Source organism: Acanthochromis polyacanthus, chromosome 8 (genome assembly GCF_021347895.1).
Source record: "Acanthochromis polyacanthus isolate Apoly-LR-REF ecotype Palm Island chromosome 8, KAUST_Apoly_ChrSc, whole genome shotgun sequence".
NCBI classification, from domain to species: domain Eukaryota; kingdom Metazoa; phylum Chordata; class Actinopteri; family Pomacentridae; genus Acanthochromis; species Acanthochromis polyacanthus.
This window is the reverse complement of record NC_067120.1, coordinates 6887536-6909492: the sequence shown is the minus strand read 5'-3', so window position 1 is coordinate 6909492 and position 21957 is coordinate 6887536. Positions and strand designations below refer to the sequence as shown.

General features: G+C 39.5%; 1 protein-coding gene across 2 annotated transcripts; it reads right to left on the bottom strand.

The window, feature by feature from the left end:
• Positions 1 to 797: 797 nt before the first annotated feature.
• On the bottom strand, positions 798 to 21529 carry cpt1ab (carnitine palmitoyltransferase 1Ab (liver)). 2 transcript variants are annotated; one of them, XM_022193936.2, is made up of 19 exons: positions 21387 to 21529; positions 17832 to 17996; positions 17122 to 17264; positions 15936 to 16107; positions 15113 to 15214; positions 14445 to 14582; positions 14215 to 14292; positions 11684 to 11791; positions 10221 to 10308; positions 7933 to 8128; positions 6624 to 6812; positions 6272 to 6377; positions 5697 to 5813; positions 5240 to 5404; positions 4553 to 4684; positions 4285 to 4437; positions 3151 to 3264; positions 2807 to 2899; positions 798 to 2708 (listed from the first exon to the last, which is right to left on the bottom strand). In XM_022193936.2, the coding sequence occupies exons 2-19, from the start codon at positions 17970 to 17972 to the stop codon at positions 2622 to 2624; spliced, it is 2322 nt and encodes a 773-aa protein (XP_022049628.2). In that variant the 5' UTR covers positions 17973 to 17996; positions 21387 to 21529; the 3' UTR covers positions 798 to 2621. The 2 variants fall into 2 exon arrangements, with proteins under 2 accessions (XP_022049628.2, XP_022049630.2); XM_022193938.2 differs by lacking the exon at positions 10221 to 10308 and adding an exon at positions 9681 to 9765.
• Positions 21530 to 21957: the final 428 nt, after the last annotated feature.

Sequence of the window (21957 nt, the reverse complement as noted above, 5' to 3'; positions counted from 1 at the left end):
CTCTGTTGTGTACTGTATGAGCACACAATTAAAGCATTTTGCTCAAAGCTCTGCTGTGTTTTATTGATTTAACAGAGCTATACCGTACTGTAAAATACCGGAGTCAAATTCCTTGTATGTGCTCACATACTTGGCAAATAAAAGTGATTCTGATTCTATAAGGATTGCTTTAGACTACTAGTCCTGTTGTCATTATGTTTGTCTAGGTTAAAATCCAAAAATGGTGTGATTTTGACCTGAAATGTTCATTAATAATCAACACAAACTTTTTGAACCCCTCCCCTCAGGCAGGAGGCTGCGGTCCATCAGGACTAAAACCTCTCGCCACAAGAACAGCTTCTTCCCCTCTGCTGCATCGCTGTAGAACACAGCCCATGACCCACCCCTACCCCCACACTCTACCTGACACCAACTCCCACTGTAACCCACTGCAAATCAGCTCTGTTGACTATATTAATTACTACTGTGTAGTAACTGTGTATACCTTGTCTATAGTCTATTTATCCTGTATTTCTTACATCTCTTCTACTTACTATTTTATTTGTACTTGCACCAAGAGCACCAGAGAAAATTCCTTGTAAGTGTAAAAACCTACTTGGGAATAAAACAAATTCTGATTCTGAACACATTGATATTAGTTTACCTAGTCTGATCTAATAATACATTTATAAATTCCAATTTGTGATTATTCTGGTGTCAAATATGACCATAGCTTTAACACTGGTGAATAGAGCACTTTTCTATCTCAAGTCACTAAAATATTTCAAGAAGTAAATAAGAGATGACATACTCAGAGGTGGCACAGCTGTATGACATTCACTTTATTGTTAAAACTTGGTTTGGTATACCAGCTGCTTGTCTTTATCTCTCTCTCTCTCTCTCTCTTTTTTTTAAACATATCTTTAAATTAAAGGCAAACATATACAGCTTCATCTTGAAAAACATGCAGCAGTGTAAACATGAGGTCTACCGAGCTAAAAAGTCATACAACTATTACATAATGGCAAAGAAGTCTGTGAAAACAAATATGACAAGAAAAAAAAAGAAAAAAAAAGAAGAAACATTTTTGTCCGTTTTTCAAATGAGCAAAGCTTTAACGTAGAGCTTATTATTCGCCACATTCAGCCAGTAAATATGCAACGTTGTGCATGAACACCCAGGTTAAAATCAAGAAAAAATAAATATGATTAACTGACAACATATACATAAAATTGCATTCCGATGCATGACCAGTCCTCTGCAACTGCCCTTAAGAACAACTACAGGAGAAACAATGATTCTCGTGCTGTACTGGTGAAACCAACCACCCACGACACGGCACCTCACCTCGACTAGGCAACAACAGCTGCAACACCACTTTGTTGTACTTGATAACCTGACAGATTGCTCATAAATGTTTACAATTCATCTTTATATGACACAAGGCTACCAAGGTAGTTATATTGTTAATTTGAACTATTGGGCCAGTCATGGAGTGCACAACAGAGTCTGAGAGTAGTTAACCCGCTATTTTTTTGTGTTTTATTTATTTGTACCAACAGAAACACACACTCCTCTTGTCCACGTCAAACCTCACGCCAACTACCCACCAGCCCACTGGGGTCACATGGCATTGCACTGCATTTCAACTTCTTACTGTACCAGGATAAGCGCTATTTTTTTCAATGCAGCCAGCACTCTACGATACCAGGCCAAGTTAGCAAAACCTGAGTATGAAAATGACACACACACACACACACACACACACACACACACACACACACACACACACACACACACACACACACACACACACGTCACCTGCCTTCGACACTACATCTTAAAGTCATAGCAGCTAAAACTGAACAGATACACTGGTTGTGCACTTGAATCAGAAAGGCAGCGGGGATCCATTGATTAGACAGGAGCAACAACTTCTTCTGTGTCGCTGTTTTCAAATCAAAGCTGAATATTTATCACCTTTTCTTTAACTACGAGATTAGTGGATACAACTCTTCAGCCAGCAGAATCCATATGAAATTAATGGACGCCCTGGCTGCAACACGCCATTCGTTGATAATATTTAACATCAGGTTTGCTGCTTTGTTCAGTTAAATGTGACTCAGGAGCTGCAACTGGAGACTAGAAGTAACTAGAGAGAGGACAGGGACAGAAACTGAAAATATTGCACCGTCTCACAACTTAAAATGTGATTCAGATAATGGATGATGATGATAATAATGCTACTGAACAAACCTTTAGCTGAAATGTCTTTCACTTTGCTAATACAGACTTGATCCCATTTAACGAGAATCTTCTCCTCCCTTTCTGCCCTTTTTTACATTAGTGGGTCACTAAGGCACCGATGCAAAAAGTCCTATAAATCAAAACTTTGATCTGTGCGCTGCCTGTAACCAACACCACCAGAATCTCACCTTGCCTAAACATACAGTACACATAAGCGCAGTACAAACATATTGACAGTAATGTTTCCAAACACCTCTCAATCATTCGTATTTCTGTAACATCAATTAACTTAAAAATAACCCCAAATCCAACAATTGATTCTGTACAAGCTTCAGGAAGAATATATGCTTGACTAAACAGGTTCTTCTGTTTTTTTCCACCAATAAAGACGATCATCACTTGATATCTTTCTTGTCGAGCTGGAAGAGAGCCAGTATGTCTACCATGGCCTGTGTAATGTTGGCGCCAAAACGATGCGAATCCTGAAATAAAACAAAAAGAATGATTTCAGAGAGATTCTTCAGAAACTACCAAGAAGAATCTGACTTTTTTTTAAAAAAAGGGAAACTATGAAACTTACAGTTTCTGGACTTGAGTGTTTGCTGGAGATGTGGAAGTTGATGAGGTTCTCACCAACAATGATGTAGGCGACGCCATAACCATCATCAGCAACCTGGCAGACAAAGAAAAGGAGACAAAGGTTTCTTCCTAACAGCAGTCACAACTTTTTTAATGCTTCAAATACATACATGCTGAATTATTTCCCATTGAAATGCATCAATAATAACGACTGTTGTGACAAAGAAACTATTATTCATGACTGATGCACAAAAGATTAAATTTGAATGATTTTATATGTTCTTGTTGCACACAGACTGAATAACAATTTGGAAAAGTGAATTTGAAAACTGATGGATAACTCACTGGACCAAATCCACCTCCAGAAGACACGTATTCTGGGTGTCTGACCAGGTCAAACAGTTCGACCTGCTGCAGAGGTGTTTGGCTGGTGGACAGCCTCCATGGCTCAGAAAGCACCTAAACATTAAAGGCAACATACAGTGAATGCAGTAGTCAAAGCAACACATCCGGTGTTCTCAGTCTTAAGAGTTAATAACAGTTCTTTGGTCAATATATAATTGTGGGACTTTTTGCATCATAGTTGACATTTCTGCTGTTTTCAGGCCTAAAATCAACATGGCCGCCTCTAACCAAACACCACATGGCATTTTTACAAAAATAGTCTTCTAAAATATTCTAAAAAAATTGAGTAAAATTAAAATTTAAAGTTATTTCTAAAGATACTGTAGTAAACCTGTTGACATGTGAAAAATCCACACTTGACTCTCACACTACTTTATATTAAATAACTCAGAAAGCCTTGGAGTCTTCCAGCCTTTTCTTCAAGAGGAAATGACATCATGTGGAGCAGGTCATGTGATCTGGAATTAACACACTTCCTTGAGTTGTTTTTTGATTTCTCGGACACATATCCAATTTGTTATTTTCCATCTAAAATTTGATACATTCCCACAAAAGAAATATCTGTCATGATTATCTCAACTTAATAAAAAGAACACAATCAAAACTATTTTTGAATAAGCTCATTTTATTGTTGTTTAGCAAATTAGAAGGTGGTTGTTATTAACTTTGGACGGTTATTTAGTGACATTTTAGTGATATCCAGTAATTTTTTATTAATAAAGGATTGTTTCCATAAAAATATTGATGGAATTTGTAAAGACATGATCATAATTAACCTAAAAAACATTATTTAAATTTTTTTTTTAATAGAAATGTATGCAAGATATATCCCATGGACTTCAAAAGTCCCTCAGTTATATATCGACCCTCCTGCATGCAGTTTTTGTCAAAGCTGACTTTTCATCACTGTAATAAAAACTAAGCAGAAGCACTCTGACCGTAGCCACATACTGAAAAAACAACAGCTTAAAAAAAATAAAACACTGTGTGCTGCTTCATGGCAGGAAAAGTGATTTACAAGAGTAATTCTGACACCTTTAAAAGCAATAATACCACTACAAATTGCAACAATACCTCCTTGAGGAAGGGTGAGTCCTCTCCCAGATATTTGGAAACCACATAGAGACAGAAGAGGTGGCGATCGATGCCGCATCCTGTCATTGCCAGGCGATACATGTTTTGGTGTTTCTCTGCCGCCTGTTTGAGCAACTTCAGACGCTCTTCAATCTGCAATAATTTGAAAGAAACAAAAAAGAAACATCAATAATTGATCAGCTTGATCGGCATACTGTAACAACTATTCAACAACCGTCACAAATGGCTGCTGAGATTTAAGACATACGGTTTCATCTCTGATCATGGAGCGAACAAAGGCACAAGTCTCCATGGTGCAGGAGCGCACAGTTTCTGTTCGGCCCTCACGGAACAAGCGTGTCATGGAGGCTTCATAGGTCAGGCAGAACTTTCCTTTGTCCTAGGAGAGAATAGAGTTAAGTACTAAAAAGAGAAACATCAGGAAGTTCTTAAAATAATTTGTAGAGAACAGTGGATTTTCAGCCTGTAACTGCAAAATAATGTGACTTTTCGGGTGCTTTTACACCTACAATGACATGATTAATTAACAGAAATATCATGAAATACTGTATCTGAACCAAACTGAGACCTTCATTATCAAAGGTCCTACATAAATTAGTGATCTGAAACCAAAGGTCACTCAACAACAAGCGCAAACTTAACTGTGTTGCATTTTGTATTGTCAAATAATCTATGAACTTAATAGGAAAACAGCCTGAAACTGTGGCTGAGTAATATTGCATTTGTCCATTAATTGTGAGTGTGGTTTCAGTCATGTTTTGGCTGGCTTGTGACTGCCCTCTGCTGGAATTTAAAGGGAGTGTGAATAAAAAGCATCAGTTTCTGGTGTGCAAAGATGTTCTCAAACAATAAAACAATATACATTGGGATAGCATTTTTCTGCCACATAAATGTTTAAATGACAAAAAAACCCCAATGAGACGAAGACACTCACTCTGTAATGGGCCAGCTGCAGGGCGATCTGGATGAAGGCATCAGGACTGGTGCGGCACTTCTTGATCAGCCCCTTTCCAAAGTCACTGAAGGGGATAACGTGACTGTCTACATCATCTGCTAGAGTCCTGGCGACTGTCAGAGAAGCCTCGATGATCTCCTGGCACTGGAGAGAGTGATAAAGTTGCATGTTTTACTCAGCAAATAGAGCCTGACACGTCTTACAATATATTTATGAAACATTTTATTTAAAAAAGTCAGATTAATAATATCTAGATTAACCACTGACCTAACAACAGTTATATCAAATAACCCTTACTAAAATAAACAATGTCCAGCAGGTTTAAGTAATTCAGTGCATACACTGGTGCACACAGTCCATGCTACCAGCAGAGGGAGGCCAAGCTCTATGAACATGGAATCATGGTGCTCAGTTTGTGACTTTCCAGAAGTCTTACCTCAGCAGGGATCTCCCACTGCAGCCTCTGAGGACCCGGCAGGTTGGGATGAGGAGCCCCACGGCAGTGACCATCCTCATTATATCCCAGCTTCAGAGGGTCCATGGAGAGAACATGCTGCAAAAGAGTTTTACCTTCAGTGATTTGGCTACACCAGATCAGATGAATGCATCCCTAGTAGGCCATCTGCTCCTGGATTCCAAACCACTCTTTGGAAAGTTTGTCTTATACTACAACTCACCGGTGTCTTTCTGAAGACATTTGAGGAGAACCTAAATCCTGACATTGCTGAATCTGTCATAACCATAATAATTTAGTTCAAGTGTACGTTTTTCAAGAGCTTCCAGAGGCATCCGGTAGCAGCTGGACACTCCTGGTTTGCATAAAGTGGCCTGGATCTCAACTTCATGCAAATGAGGTTTCTCAAAATGCAGCACAATAAGACCATGATGCATTGCAAGGCTGCTTAGTTAGGCAATGAATGGGGAGCAATGAAATAACAGATCCTGTGGACATATTCCACTATTCCTATTCACAGATGTGAAATTTATTTGCCAAAAACTGCGCTCACATACCTCCCACAGATGGCCAATGATTGGGGCGTCTGCCCAGGAATGCTCTGCATTCAGTCCCATGGTGCCATTTTTGAAAACAATCAGATTGAAGGACTTATCGAACCATCTGAAAGAAATAAATATAGATTCTTTGTTGTCATTGCACATTCCTATACAACAAAATTTCGTTTATCAGCTCTCCTTGTCACAGCAGCATATAAGTAGTGTAAACAACAGATGTAAAATATAAGTAATACAAAGGACTAAAAACACTACAAGAGATTAATGGACAGGAAAGCAAAGAATTAATACCTTAACTTTATTTAGAAATGAATTAAAAATCAGCAATGAAATATAAGTGTATGTGCCCCACCTGTCATAGCATTTCCCATGGAGGAGGGACTTGCCATAACTGTCCAGAGACTTGACTTGGTTGGCTTCGTCATAACGCTGCTCAGTGTCATCAAGGGTTACACAAAAGGCTGCCTTCTCGATGGCATCCAGAGAGAGCTTGTTCTTGCCCCGGCTGAAGTACGTCTCTCGGGCCTTAGCCCAAGGCGTTCTACAGAGGGAAAGAAAGAAAAAAAATCAGCTAACTACAGTAAAGACACAATTTAATGATGGTAAAATATATTTTAAAAGCCCATATGCCCATATTAAGCACATTTACAGGTCTATAGCTGTATTTTTGAGATAAACTTGAACATTTTTACATGCTTTTCAGTTCAGGAAGACATTATTAGTGTCCTCGTACTGTACGTTGCTGCAGCAGTCTTTTCACTCTCCATCTGTGACGCTTAATTTCTGCTTCTGTCTCTTTAAGTCCTGCATCCCAGGAAGCTCAGTCTACTGGCCAAAGTTTGATTATATCATAACCTCAGATCAATAGGAGTACAGGCAGAGAAATGTCTGTTAGCAAGGAAGTTACTCATTGGTTTTTGAGGACTTGCCCCTAGGTAGGCGTTATGCAAATGACTTACATGATAACATAGAGAAGTAAAGAAAGAAAATCTGGACTTCAAGCCAGGCATGTCAGGCAGATAACTAGTAGAGTTTTCTGTAGGAAATAGTAAATTCCTTTGGTGTGGATTTATACATGCGTAAAAAGCTATATAGCACACTAAAGGAAACCCAACAAGTATAATATGGGCTCTTTGTGGAAGTCAATGCAGTGAATACAGTAACTGGAAATATGGCATACCTCTCTGATTACATTATAAAAGTACATACAAGTGTCTTATTTTAATTACAGGTAGAATTTGAAAGATTCTTTCCCTGCATTTTTGTGGTTAATGCTACCATACCCAATCAGTCAGCAGGTCTAGGCCAGTAATTTCAGTTCATTTCCACCTGTTACAACATATCTACTGGTCAATAAACAACAAAACATGATAGCAGAGAACTGTACTACTACAATACGAAATTGATATCTGATCAGACTTTTTTAAAGCTCTCAGTTATTGATTCCAACTGTGCCATACTAACCTGTATTACGGTATGCATTTAGTATACTAACAGTGTATAACTCTAGAGTGCTAAATATAAACCTCACTGGATCAACCTATAATATATTGTAATAAATGTTCATCTACAGACAGTATTTCTTAAACCAGTGTCATGCAACAGCACATATTTTAAGTTTGACCTCATTAAAGGTCCTTTAATTCTGTAATGCCACCCACCGCTCCCCTGCAGTAAGTGCAGCTAGTTTCTCCTCTCCTGGTGAGGGCTCAGACGTGTCGGCCAAGATCCTCTCCATTTGCTGCTCTATCTCCCGTGGCAACAGCAGCCGGCCATCATAAAACATCCACACCTTGTAGAATCGGCCCTTATGGTACACAGCTATGTGTTTGCTCTCGTTCATGTGCTGAAGAGTGTCTGGGAGAGACGGACCAACGGTGAGGAGAGAGGGAAAAGAGGAAAACAAACAAACAAACAAAAAAGGCAGCTGGAGAGATGCTGGGGTTGGTGTCAAGGAGAGCATAATAATGTGTCTGTACATGCAATCTGATGTAATGTAAAACTGCATGTTTAAAATTAAAATTGCATGTTTTTGCTGTCAAACTCTAAATTAAAAGATAATAAGAAGGCACCAATTCAAATGTTGCATGGATGTCACATCATGTCTGAGTATACTATAGGTGTTAGTAACCAGTTCATTTCCCCTTCAGAGAAACGATGTGATATCCACATATTTCTGTTAAAAGCAAAACAGTTATTTAAGGAATTTTATTTTTAATCTTTGTGAAAAATTCCAAACATGTACTATTTGCTGGTGGTAGCTATCCAGTTCAGAAACTAAAGCGGCTTGAAATGGGAAGTGCGGGAAGGGAGATGAAAAGGCAAAGTAGTTTGGGAACAGGGAAGTGGTTGGGAATACAATGAACCAAGACAATGTTTGTTTGAGCACAACTCTTTGCATAACCAATAGAAATCAATTCAAAAGCTTGTTTTGCATGTTATCTTTACAACCAAGTCATAATATTGTTTTGGTGATACTCAGTGTTCAAACAAACATTGACCTTGTGACAGGCAAAAGAAAGGAGAAAATACTTAGGCTAAAAACAACCCAAATAACAAAACCTCACATCCAGATAATACTTTGCTTAATTACAGCAAGGAAACTTCCAGAAAGAAGAATATAGGCCCAATATTCTAATTCTAATAAACTCATCAACTCCCAGATTTTCGTCTGCAACAAAACTCCTACTAAATGCTATTATAACCTGATGGATAACTCATAGTCTAGCATTTGTATTTTATTAGTTTTTTGTTCTATTTTGTTCTCTCCAGCAGGACAGATAAACATATTCTGCTTGAGCATTTGATTAATGTGCACATTTGGCCACACGTTTGTCATTCCTTCAATCTTTGGGCTTTGATAGTAAACTGATCCTTGTCTTAGTTATAGGACTGACTATTGCATGCATTAGGGGTCATCAACATAGTTCTTCAACAGCAACTAACCCTGATCAGTAAAGTTCTTGTTGAGGTCACTTTAAACAAGTATATCATAAGATTTCTGTATCAGAATAGCTTCATATCCTCTCAGAGGCCAGTTATTTATTGTATTTGCTCAAGATCACCATTGGAAGAATAAAAGTAAAACGAGCATTTTAGTTTCTGTCAAGCTCCATGGAACACACACACAAAAATCCCTTTATAACTACATATTAATTGTGTTTTATGTATTCAGGCCAATATATGAACACTGTTTGGCATTTCCAGGTCTTACCTTAATACTGTCACTGGTTTGCCTTCTCAGAAACTAGATTTCTGTCACATGCAAATTAGTCCTTGAATGTGCAAAGACCAGCACACATGCATTAATAAATAATGGAGTTGTTCTACTTCAAACAGATGGACAAATGTCCCAAGGAGAAGTACAGTAGGAGTAGTGTGGAGGAGGCGGCACTGCTAAAGACTCTACCTGTGTCTACACCTGGGACACGACTCGTGTTGAACATACGCTCGTATTGGGCTGAGCACATGGGAATAGTGTGTAGGAGCATGAGCTGAAAAGCAAAAGGGGAGAGTCAAACACAGAGATGACAAACTAATTCACTAAAAACCCCAGAGAGCAGCAGCAGACACACACCTACATGGACAGGAGCATGGATGGAGTGGGAGGGATGCGGATTGGTTTGATAAGCAGCCTTAAGGAGGAAGGAGGGACCTCGTGGCTACCAGGGAGAGAAAGAGCAGTCCAGAAACCAGTGGCCGGCTATCTCAATCAAACCAGCAAAGCCCCGATGTAGAATATTAACTAAAATGTAGGTACTTTTATGACAGTTTACGTCAACAAATCACTTATATTAATTTGAACTAAACTATTTAACTATTAAAGCCAATCAGACTTTTTCAGGGCTGTGCTGTTGAGAATGAGTGTAGAAGTCAGGGTTTCCGGCAATGACTAGAGTCACAGGGTAGAAGGATCAGAAGGCACTGCGGAGATGTGCCCTCCTCTTACCTGTCTCCACACCAGGGATGCGGGAGGTGTTAAACATTCGCTCCCACTGAGCCGAACACAGAGGAACCTTGTTCGCCAACAAGTATATCTAACCAGCGTCCGACACAGCGAAAGGACAAAACAGTAAAACAGAGACAACTGAATGTGAGTCTGGGACAGAGCTAGCTCATGCACTGGTGTTTGTAGAAATGCATACAACTGTTTTTTCAAAGGTGTGCTTTTGCACAACATTTTGTTGTATTGTACAAATGGAGTACAAATTTGCACTTCAGCATCATGCAGGTTGGTAAAGACAAAGGATTGGCAGACGTGCAGGAAAAGACGACACTACAGGGTGTCAGTTAAATCACCAGCAATCATTGAGGCTTGTTGACTAAGCCTTGAAAAAGCTGAGCTATACTTCCATCAGCACAAGCAAAAAGCACAGTGCGTCAGTTAGTTTACAAAGTCAATGAGCCGAGGTGCATATTAACGTCTACATAATCATTAGATAGATGGATGACAAATTTATTTCAAAGTACACAAGAAAATGCTGTAAAAGATACGCAGCTCTCTTTGTAAACTTAAAATATAATCACACTGAGATAAAATCTACTATTTTGTAAAGCATAAGTAAGAAAGTCGAACATTTACATAAACCTAGCATGTTCAAACATGGACTAATGTAATCAATATTGAACAGGGCTCCAGGTTAAATTTTTACACTGACACCGTGACACAATTCTTCTTTTCGAGGTGATGTCTGTTTATTTTGTGACATAATTAATCAAAGAAAAACAACTATGTAGCTGCCTGCTCCAGCTCCACTTCCACAAGAGGTTAGATCAAAAGAGCTGAGGAGTTACATGGACAATGAGAGCAGGGCTAGGGGCAAGGCCTACTGAGGGATACTGGTCTAAACCTCCCAAACTAAGCAGTTTTTCTGACCTCTCCTTGCTTCCAAAGTGATTCGCCACCTCACGAGGTTTTGCTAAGGCATGGTATCTCCAACAGTGTTTACTACTGGATTATCAAATGAGATGGGTTAAAGGCTGAATCCTGTGCGTATACCGATGAGGACTTTGAACAGAGTGGAGGCACATGTGGTTCTATTCATACTATAATAGGTACACGCAGATACTCGCCACGTCCTTCATACTGACCACAGAAAAACACACTGTGTTCCTGTTGAGGTAAAAAAAGGTTAGCACTGACTTGGTGCTGCTTGCCAGACATAGCACCTAGTTACAGATGGCTTTAGAAATACCTATGAGTCAAAATGCAGGGCGCAATTAGGCATTTTAACGAAGAGCTCGCCGGAGCTAAGAGTGCCCAGAACATCGGACAGCAGCAGCAATTCACAGAGCAGACGATCATATGAAACCGGTCACTATCTGGAGCCCTGTAAAGCTTGCACATTGTATGTAGATTTAACAAAATGAGGAAAAAAGTGAAACACGGAGACAGAGGAGCTTTACACTCACCGGTTTGATCTGAGCTCTGTCCAGTTTTCTCCTGTAGAGCATGAGAGAATGGATGGCATTACCTGCCCTGGCAGCCTGGATGGAGGTGGGGAACACATACAGGAAATCCTGGACAAAAGGAGAAATAATAGTAATAAATCAATAATCAGTGTCCCATCTTCTAACAGGTTCAGGTTGTAACTGTTTGTACAAAACACAAGGGCTTTGGGATGAATGAATTATCACCATCATTCTTTTATCCACTTTGCAGCATGTCACACAATCGGTACTGGTAAGCGCCATTCTTTATATTTTCAGTTAATCGTAGTCGTTAAAAAAAACATATTTATCAAGAATGCGAATATGGGCTACATATGTCAGTGATCTGGGTCAGGAATTGATGAATTAATGCTTTTTAGTGCATAGACTTAATACTGTGCTGAACTGCAAGTTTTAAAAAGTAAACTTCGTATAGAGAAAAGTGTGTTACCAATTCGTAAATAAATGCAGAATCAATTGACACAAATGATGCAGTGCAGAATTGATGAGATTATCATCCTTATCACAAGTCTGATTTAATGCAACAATGAAGGAATTTAGTTCCGTCAATGAGTCCCTGTACGTGAAAAACACAACCCTCAGCCAAGTTTCTTATCTGAAAACCTTACCTCGTGTTCTCAAACTTGTGATAGCTGACTAGTATATTAGGTAATATTCTCAAAATGTGAGTCGTATCACACCCATCTACAACTTTGTTTCTATTTAAACTACTACAGTCTGAATAACTGTCAAATATATAGCATTAGCTCACAGTAAAGGTTTATCAGAGCTGGTCTGACAGTGCAGATATGAATATTTGTTTCCATTACTTTCATAATTCTGGCAAATTGACAACATGTCCTTGCAGGCACTGTGGCAGTGCATTAACCAACAGCTGGTTGTTTTGTTTGTCAGATAATTAGTAATTCTGTTTTCTCAGACATCAAAAGAAATGAGAAAAATGTGATATGTTCTATTATCATTAAATATTTATATGTATATATTAAGTTTTCCTAGTAGTAACAGATGTGAGAGATTAGAAAATAACATTACGTTCTACACCACTTAAATCTGTCTGCAGACTCAGCTTTAAGAAGTTAAACCGCAGAAACAGTGATGTATACAGGGTTTCACGTTATTTTGACAGGACACAGTAACCCTGAAGATTCTGATGGTGGTGTTTAAGTCATCAGAGTCATATAATTAACTTTGACGCAGACAGCACAAGTCAAACCTCAAATCATAACAGAACAACACCCTCTGTGTGATCTGGGCATTGATTCGTTGTAGCCATTTTGGTCAAGGACTATATGCATTTAAACAGCAGCTATCATGACCTGCTATTTCAAGTGTTGTTCCATTGACCCCCATCTACCTCCTTTAAGGGCAGTGTTTTTGTGATGTGACTTTGTAAGATAGAGCTGGGAACAACTTTTGTGAAAGATACAAACCTGACTTTTCAATCGTGCAGCAATAATAATGTCACGTTTATAATATCTGCCTGACAACTGCAAACAGGCCAGACAGTTGCTTTGACCCTACTTTCTCACTCACTCAGGCAGAAACATACAAAAAGAGCTGTAGATTTGGCAGGCGGTGAGATGCGGCTAGTTATCCTGCTGAGTTCACTGGGTTGATAATCATAAATTTGACACTGATTTGAAGCAATGAAGCTGTCCACAAAGCAAAGACTCATTGCAATACTGTGATTGTAGCTTTACCGGCCAAGTGGCTGAACATCCCAAGACTGTAAGACTGCAGCTGTAATGAGCTCCCAGGAGACACTATCATAAAGTATATTTTGATACATGGACACATGGGGTTATTGTCAATATTGTCAACAAGTGGGTATCCTTACCTTACAAAGGAAAACAGTCGTTGGCCAACTGTGCTGTGTATACTGTGTATCATAAACTATTCTACACATTAGAGTAGGGTTACATGATTAAAAATACTCTTAAAACTTAAAACTAAAATCAGGGAGGAAGTTGGCTTTATTTTAAGTATGTTCAGTTGTAGAGAAAGGGCATGTATTTCCATGACTTAGGTAGAAAGAACTCTATTAAGACTAGTTGGGTTTTGTTACAGACTGTTATATGTCTTTTCCAGAATTTATAGTTACTTTTTGGAGATACTGTGTCTGGCAATGAAACCCTGTGCCCTGTCAAGCTGCTCAAGTTCTGTCATTTACAACGTTGTAAGTAAATGTATGTCTAGAAGTAGTAGTACCAAAGGTTACTCTGCAGCTCCAGTGACCAGAGACTCAAAGATTAATAAGGAGTTAATGATTAAAAGAATGATTGGCTTTGTAGGTAACTCACAACTTTCCACAGCTGTGTGGCAAAAGGGTCACCTTCACAAGAGCATTTGGAAAATTACTCTGGTGTCACGGCAGCACTAAAAACACCTTCACAGAATCAATTATAACCAATATGGGGAGGCTAATTGCTTTACCTTTAAGCAGAAGGATAAGAAATTGACTGCAAATAGATATTAGAGTAGAGATGTGTTACCATGGCATAATAGTTGCTGTTCACCATGATGGGTCCACGGCCTCTCAGGTAAATATACTCTTCCCACCAGTCACTGACCTGCTCACGACAAAGAGAAAGGGGAGAAAGGAACAGAGAGTCACATTATTAGAGACTCTGCTTTTCTGGCCGAAGCTGATTCAAGATCCAGGAAAGTGTCCAAAAGTGTGACAAAAGAAGAGAGGAAAGGAGACGGATTCTTCCTAACTCACATAGTTGGATGCCCACCAGGACTTGAGTTTGAGGTACCACTGCAATCTGGGTCCCAGGTTCTTTTCAAAGTCTTTAGCCAAGCCCTTCATCCTTTCAAACTGCTCATCATCCATCAGTGGGCGCACTGACTCCAAGTACTGTAAACCCACAGAGAAATGCAGAGTCACAAGAGGTCAAAAGCTTTAAACAAGGAAAGAGCACATAGGACAGACGAGCTAGAATAAAAACTTTGTCCCCTGGTAGATAATGATAGATCACAAGAAAGTTTGTTTAGCAGCTCTGCCTTGGACTATGCAGGTAAACAAAAAGAAAGATGACTGTATGAGTTGTGTTAATTAACATAAATGACTACCTAAACTGATTTTTGTTTGCACTACAGATTCAAAAGGCATTATGAAGTTGAATAAAATTTCATTGCTTAAGGCAAGTACATGTTTACCACACAAATAGAGCCCATCACTATGTGGCATGACAGACAGATATAATCACTTACATGTACTTTAACTGTGTTAAATGACTTATCTAAACCGGTTACATTTTTAGCTTCAGCCATCTTCTCCGATTTTCTTCAAAATACAAACCTTGATGCCAGTCCAAAGCTTAGATCATTATTAACAATCATAAACGAGCACAAAGCACCCGGCAGGAAATGACAAGCGAAGATTACCCTTCTGCAGGTGTCCTTGACGGCGGGAACAGGTAGTCGGGGCAGGGAGTTCTGGAAACTGTAGAGCATTGGCTTCCTGCCAGAGAACACCTTCACTAGTAACTGGACAAGCAGAACAAATAGCAATTATTTCTGATCTTTGGTGAATTTTGAATTGAGACATGTAGAACTATGTGAATTTGATAAACTATCAGTTTTCAGTGTAGATTTGGTTAAGTATTCTGATGGAACAGTGTTCAAACAGTTCAAAGCCTGTTGGAAAGTTGAAATTCCAGCGATTCTTTTCGTTTTTACAGTTTCTGGTTTTGACAAATTGCATAATTTTAGCAATTTATTTTAAAGACAACATGGCTGTCAAACCCACTGGTGGGTTTTAGGCGACAGAGCTAATGTCGCATTCACATGAATCACAGTGGATCATTAAGTAGAACCATCTGACATAATGGAGTCACTTCATTCAGCAAAGCTAAACAGGCTTCCACTGATTTACATAAACCTGACTTTTAAGCTAAACAAGTGCATAACAGCAAAATACTGTATCATAATTTAACTGTACAGCTGAACAGTGTCAACATCTGACTCTGTCTGATACAGAAAATTGACTTCAAATATGAACCATAAAAGTAACTATGCAGCTGTAAGTTAAATAAAGGTTTGTTCCAACTTTTGTCTCTTAAATCCACCTCTCACAAATTACAGACACTAAAGAATGCAGTGGCAGGAGCTGCATCTTTTATTCATGTGAATAGGAATACCACTATGACAGTCTGCTATTTATCTGCTTTTCAGTGAATTAAACAGAGGAGCACATTCACTGTCTCACCATCCACACACGAGTAGACCAGGACACAGAGCCATGGCGTGCATGCATCCAGCCATGCCACGACAGCAGGGACTTTAGGACATTCCTCATAATCATGATAATGGTGACCCACAGGCCTGTGCCCACCAGAACTCCTCCAACAATCTTCTGACTATCTGTGGACATATATTGACTGTGGACAGAAAAAAAAAATATCGGAGGAGACAATATAGTACGAGCAACTCAACACTCATCTAACGGTACAGTGAACACGACTATGGCAGATTATAAATAATGTGACTTATACAAAACTAAATATGCTTATGGTTAAAAAAGTAATCTGAGTGAAGGAATACAAGCGAAGTGAAATTATACGGTGTTCGAAGTATTAACACAGACCATTTCATCTACAAGCTTGAATAAATACTGGATAATATAATGTCATATATAAGCTGCCAGACTTGACCCAGTGTAAAGTCAACAAAGACAGCTGAAATCATGATGGATTAACAATGCATTTACAGGCATTCATCTTGGCAGCATTAAATCACACATTAGGATTAATTAACTGTCAACAGTGAACTCCTAGATGTTTACTGTTCAGTGAAGATGCATTTTATAGAGACAGCATGACTTTTGAGTTCAACAGGCTTTTAAACCTTTAATGTGCTTGCACTGAAAATTTTCAAACATTCTTAACGGCAATAACCCTAAAGCAAGGGCACTGTTTATGACAGCTTTGTTGAGGGAAAATCCCCAGCATTGTTGATAAGATAAATCCTTCATAAAACGCAGAAAGCGTTTGCACAATACCCTTAAACACGATAAACATTGTTAGCAAACATTAAAACGAGGCATGATGGGCAGCTGGAACAAAAGGTATGTAGGGAAATAAACTATCTTAAGGTCAGTATTTAGACCTTTAGCTGCCATTGAAGAGTAAAAGTACTGTAGAAAAAAAACTGCAATGCATGTGTGAGATGTATCTTTTTGTAATCATATGCTTGTTATTGTGTTTAACCAAACTCCTAATACAGAACCAGGCCAGTTCCCATTGTATTTGTTCAGGTGGTTTCTCATTACCTGTGTACTAGCTCATAAACAAATAAGGTATGCTGACTTGTTCAATGGGTTTTTAATCTGACTTCTACAAAATAGGCAAAAAAACATAATGCTAGGACAGCCCTTCATGACATCAGTGACCTACCTGATAGGTAAGTGTTGTCCCAACTTGGCAATTAGCCCAAGAGATGGATCCAGCTGTTTATATTTATTGTAAGACATGTAGGACACAACCACTACCATGAAACCGGCCGGGCTGCCCGGGTACACACCAGTCATCACCCCATTCTGTGAAAAGGCAAGCCAAATGAAGCATTAGAAAGGTCATTCAAGGCCACAGGGAGAAAAGAACCCCTGAGGACAGTTTATAAAATCGCTTCATCACACACTGTCTCGGCATGTGAAGATACATGCAATCGTTAATTACAGGCAATAAACAAAAGAGGAATGCGTGAAAATGCTAGCAGGTCTTTGGGTTTGAGTGACTCAGTATGACTGTGTAAACATACAACTAGGCCAAAGGTTAGGCCAGAAAGAACTGACAGGAAGGTCACTGTCACAGTTGGCTGTTTGTGTCAGAGTAGGTGACCTTCTAGTGTGAACGAGTTAATGCAACCCCATGAACAGATTTACAGTAGGGCGTCAATCAGAAAATAAAATCACGGCATTGCATGGGTTCTTATGACATTGTTTAGTAGCGGAAGACTTACAGAGAAACAGCTGAACGCCTGTGGTGTTGTGAAACAAATAGAAAACAACCGACAGATACCGTAACTCAGTCAAAGCTCAACAAAACTACACTTTCATCACAGAAACCCTTCAGACGTTGCTGTTTAAAAAGACAAGACCTCTCACCTTAAAGCGAATGAACCTTTTCTTCCAGGAGTGAAGGCCAGAAAGGTAGATCTGGCGTAGAGCCTCATGGCACAGCTGTAGGTCGATGCCATCTGGGGTGACAGTGAACTGAAAGGCCACTGCCTGGTGAGCTTCTGCCATGGTGGCTGCTACTGTGCAGGGTCACTGAGGGGAAGGAAAGTGCAAATTAACAATGTTAGTGAAAGTTTAGGTCAAAGTTACATAGGAATTGTAGATCAAAAATAATAACAGATCCAGATCTTAATTCCTATTCCCAGTTAGGAGATTAAAACCAAAACACTGACTGATCCATACCTTAATTCTTGTTCTTGTAATCTTTTCTCACTTTATATTTACATGTATGGCATCATCATCTCATAAACTCAACACAAAGTTAGGTTAACTCAAATATTGACTTCAGAAACGATCATATCAACAAAGAGTAATGTCCAAAGGTATCTTCTTTTTTTTAATATATTGGAATAGGTCTGTAACGTCCGGCAAATATCAAAACAATCCCTCATACTAATGAAAGATTGTACAGTTCCTTGAAATCAGCAGTCCTTATTCCTTGAAAACACTGCTGGTTACCTAATTCTAAGATTTAAGGAGTTTAAGAAGCTCTCTGTCAGGATTGGTCACCAAGTGGCATAGGATTCTTAAAACAACATTAGAGATAACACAGAGTGATATGGAAAATTGAACACTTGCTCATAGTTTAGAGGCAAACATTTGTATAAAGTTCAAATGAGGACCAGTCAAGCACAGATCAGTAGCAGTCACTTGACCAAGCTCTCATGTGAGGCAGCACTGATACTTACAAAATTTAGAAAAATACAACATCACATACTCAAAGAAGCACCAAGTGTGACTGAAGTGCACCTTTACTGTTTTCCTACGTAAAAAATGCTCTTTAAAAGTGATTATTAACCAACAGCACTCTAATAACAAAAAAACCTGCACATCCTTTTTTATTTTTTAAACAGATAAATGTCCTTCAGAAATCAGCTTGATGTGCATGTTTCTCTATGTGTTAATTATATCAACTAAACCGGTTCCTGCAAGATGACACCAAAAACTGTGTGCTGGGAGGTGACTGCTTTGTGTCGCATCCACGAAACAGGTTAGGCAGGTGTGGCATCCTTTACTCTCAGGGACCTGATGGTAGACGCTGGGGATTCTGCAGGAGGTCTTAACTCAGCCACAACAATAAAACCTCCTGTCTAATATTATGCCGGTCATCCTTGTGACACCAGAACAGTTCTGATGCATAAGAAGCTGAACGGGTTTCCCCTGAGGGTCCTGTGGTGTTTGGCACTGGGACATTGGCAGGGGATCCTTTGGGTACTCTGTGAATCCGGGTTTTTCCAGTGTATCCTGTGGATGCTCAACTGGAATGGGTCTTGGGAATTTGGACTTTTTGTTGTGTTCCATGAGCTGTTCTGGGCCGTTTTTGCAGTGTGGTGGGACAAACTGTCCGGCTGGGGGAGACCACTGACACTGGGGAGGGACTGTGCTTAGTCAGCAACAATGTTTAGGGGGGTGGTATGCGTCAAAGTAACATGTATGTGAATGCTAAGACCTGAAGCTTTGCAGCAAAATACCATATAGTAATAAACAAAACTGATTTCATTTACTTCACCTGTCCATGGTTTTCATATGGTTGCTGGTCTATGAAAATGTAATAGATATAAGTAATTCTGATGCAAGAGTAAATTAAACCAAGACTTCAACAGTCTCCACAATAAGTCTGATATATCACAATGACAGTTTTAAGAAAATTTTATGGACTATCCCTGAGGAATTCTTCATGATAATTTTGGAAATCCATTCCCTCCTGGGATGTGATATTAAACTCCAAATAGAACAAATGAAAATAACAGTGATGGAAAAACCCACAAAGTTAAAGACATATTCCGTATCTTAGAGGTCCAGAAAACATGTCTTCATTTATAATCCACTTACTCGAGCCTGTATTTGGCAACAGACAGAGCTACTACTGCATTTCTATGCAAACCTTTACTTTCAATCGGTGAAAGAATGCTTTCTTTTTTCAGGGCGCGTTTTTATTTTATTCAAAAAGAGCATTCTGGAAGCTAGACACGTCGTGTCCACGTTTGCAGTCCTCGGAAGGAGCAGCATCCACAGAGCTGTGTTTGAGCAGCTAGTCCCTTCCCCCCAGCTACTTTCCAGCATCACATGATCCACCCTGTGCTGCAGAAACTAGGGGAAAGGTCGCAGCACTGCGCCGCTTAGATACCGGGCAAAACCGGCAACGCAGAGCTAACCGATCGCTGTATAGCCGTGATCACAGTCAAATGTGATTACAATGAAGCAGAAGAAAACATTATTATTATTATTTTTTATCTTTGGACATCTTACATCCAGTTTTTGTCTATTTTTTGTGTCAAAGCAGATGTAAAACCCTGTGCAATGTCAATTAATCATGTCAACTCAAGCTTTATCCCGCCGATCTGCATTATTATGACCATGACTGCAAACACCACATAAATCCATCAAGAATCATAGAACCGAACTGTCATTACTGAAGGCATCAGACACATATTCACACCATACAGTCCCAGATTCACACCGGTAAACACACTCGGCACATATAGGTTAAAGTGTCTAGTATTATATCAAGTGTCCTGCCCACGTGGTCTGTGTGAAACGGGGTCACTAGTGTGCACCCCCATGATGTGCAATTTAACAAAAATAATCAGCGTTTTGAGCCTCCTGTAAACAAGCAGTCTCATATTTAGCCATGCTACTCCAATTCGGACACCATGGCAAGCCAGCTTTTATTGACCTTCACAGGCAGGTGACTTTAACACACATACCTGCCTTCTCTGAATCTATTTATTGCTACAATCACACATAATAGGGAACTGCCAGATGCTGTATTATTCCATATTGTTATATTACTCAATACCAGAGCTGAATATGCATAGTAATGGAGCTGCCAAGTTGTGGCCAATGAATGACCTTTACTTGGACTTTTGCCTACATTCAGGTTATTAACAACAACGCAGCAATTACAGCCTCAATATAAGATCACAACACAAAAAGGTGAAATCATAGCAATCGAAATGTTTAGTCTAACGCAGATATTCATTTAAAAGGCCTCTTTGGCATATATCCCAACGACCTACAGCTATACATGGCTCTGAGTGCAGTGCAGTTCATTTGAGGTTTACTTCTCTAATTATAAAAGCCAACATATGTGAAACTACCATTTCTGGCTGTTGCAGGCCAAACCGGGTCACAAGCCTTTTGATTTCTTTCAATGTGAAGCTTCAGGAAATCTTCAGGACATCATGTAACCAAAGCTCAGCTCTGCACACTGCACTAACAACCAAATCCAACTGTCTGACGTTCACTTTTACCAGCGTACCGACAGGTTTTAGATGGTTTTACTCAGCTTGTCGAGGCAGTTTTTTTTTCTCTCCAAATCGCTTACAGCTACATTTGCACATCTACTTCCTGACAGCAGACAGACAGAAAAACAGAAGATCACGATGAAACTCGCGTTGAAAACAGGAAAAGATCACTCACCGACGGTTTCTGTCAGTCCGGGAGAGCAGAGTTTTCTGTTTTGACGAGGATGTCGGCGGGGACTGCTAACGTTAAACACTCTGCATGAATGGGAGCCCAGACTTCTAACCACGGACTGCCCCCTTTCTGCTACGTCACACTCCTTACGGTGGCGCCCCCCTGAGGATGATGATGATGATGGTGGTGATGCTGCAGACGAGGACAAGGCGTTGAAAATCACATCATGTGCCAGTACACAGTGAACCCAGGTGGAGAAGTAGTGCAGAGGATGGAACAGAACATTACAGATATCCGTGCAAAAAAGCACAGGTATAGAAGTGGGTACAACCCTATGGCAAGATGTGATCTCTATTATAATATAGCCCTTGTCAGACGTGGGATGCAGAACATTGCTTGCTTCATTAATCTGTTTAAGGGATGGCATTCTGTCATTCAGTCATAGGTCACTTTTCCATTAATATTCCTCACAGATTCAGTCCGCTAGTACACTATGTTTTCCAGTATGACTTCCAGTATGAGTCTGAGCTCTGCCACATACAGAAGTACTCGGATGATACTGTGATTGTTGGAT

What these genes read in the sequence shown, in the direction of transcription:
- cpt1ab (XM_022193936.2), bottom strand. Translation starts at nt 17,972, where the DNA reads ATGGCAGAAGCTCACCAGGCAGTGGCCTTTCAGTTCACTGTCACCCCA. An exon ending in GGACAACACTTACCTATCAG is followed by an intron (nt 16,108 to 17,121) that starts GTAGGTCACTGA and finishes TTCTGTCCACAG; the next exon opens with TCAATATATGTCCACAGATA. An exon ending in AGTGGGAGATCCCTGCTGAG is followed by an intron (nt 5,405 to 5,696) that starts GTAAGACTTCTG and finishes CACTCTCTCCAG; the next exon opens with TGCCAGGAGATCATCGAGGC.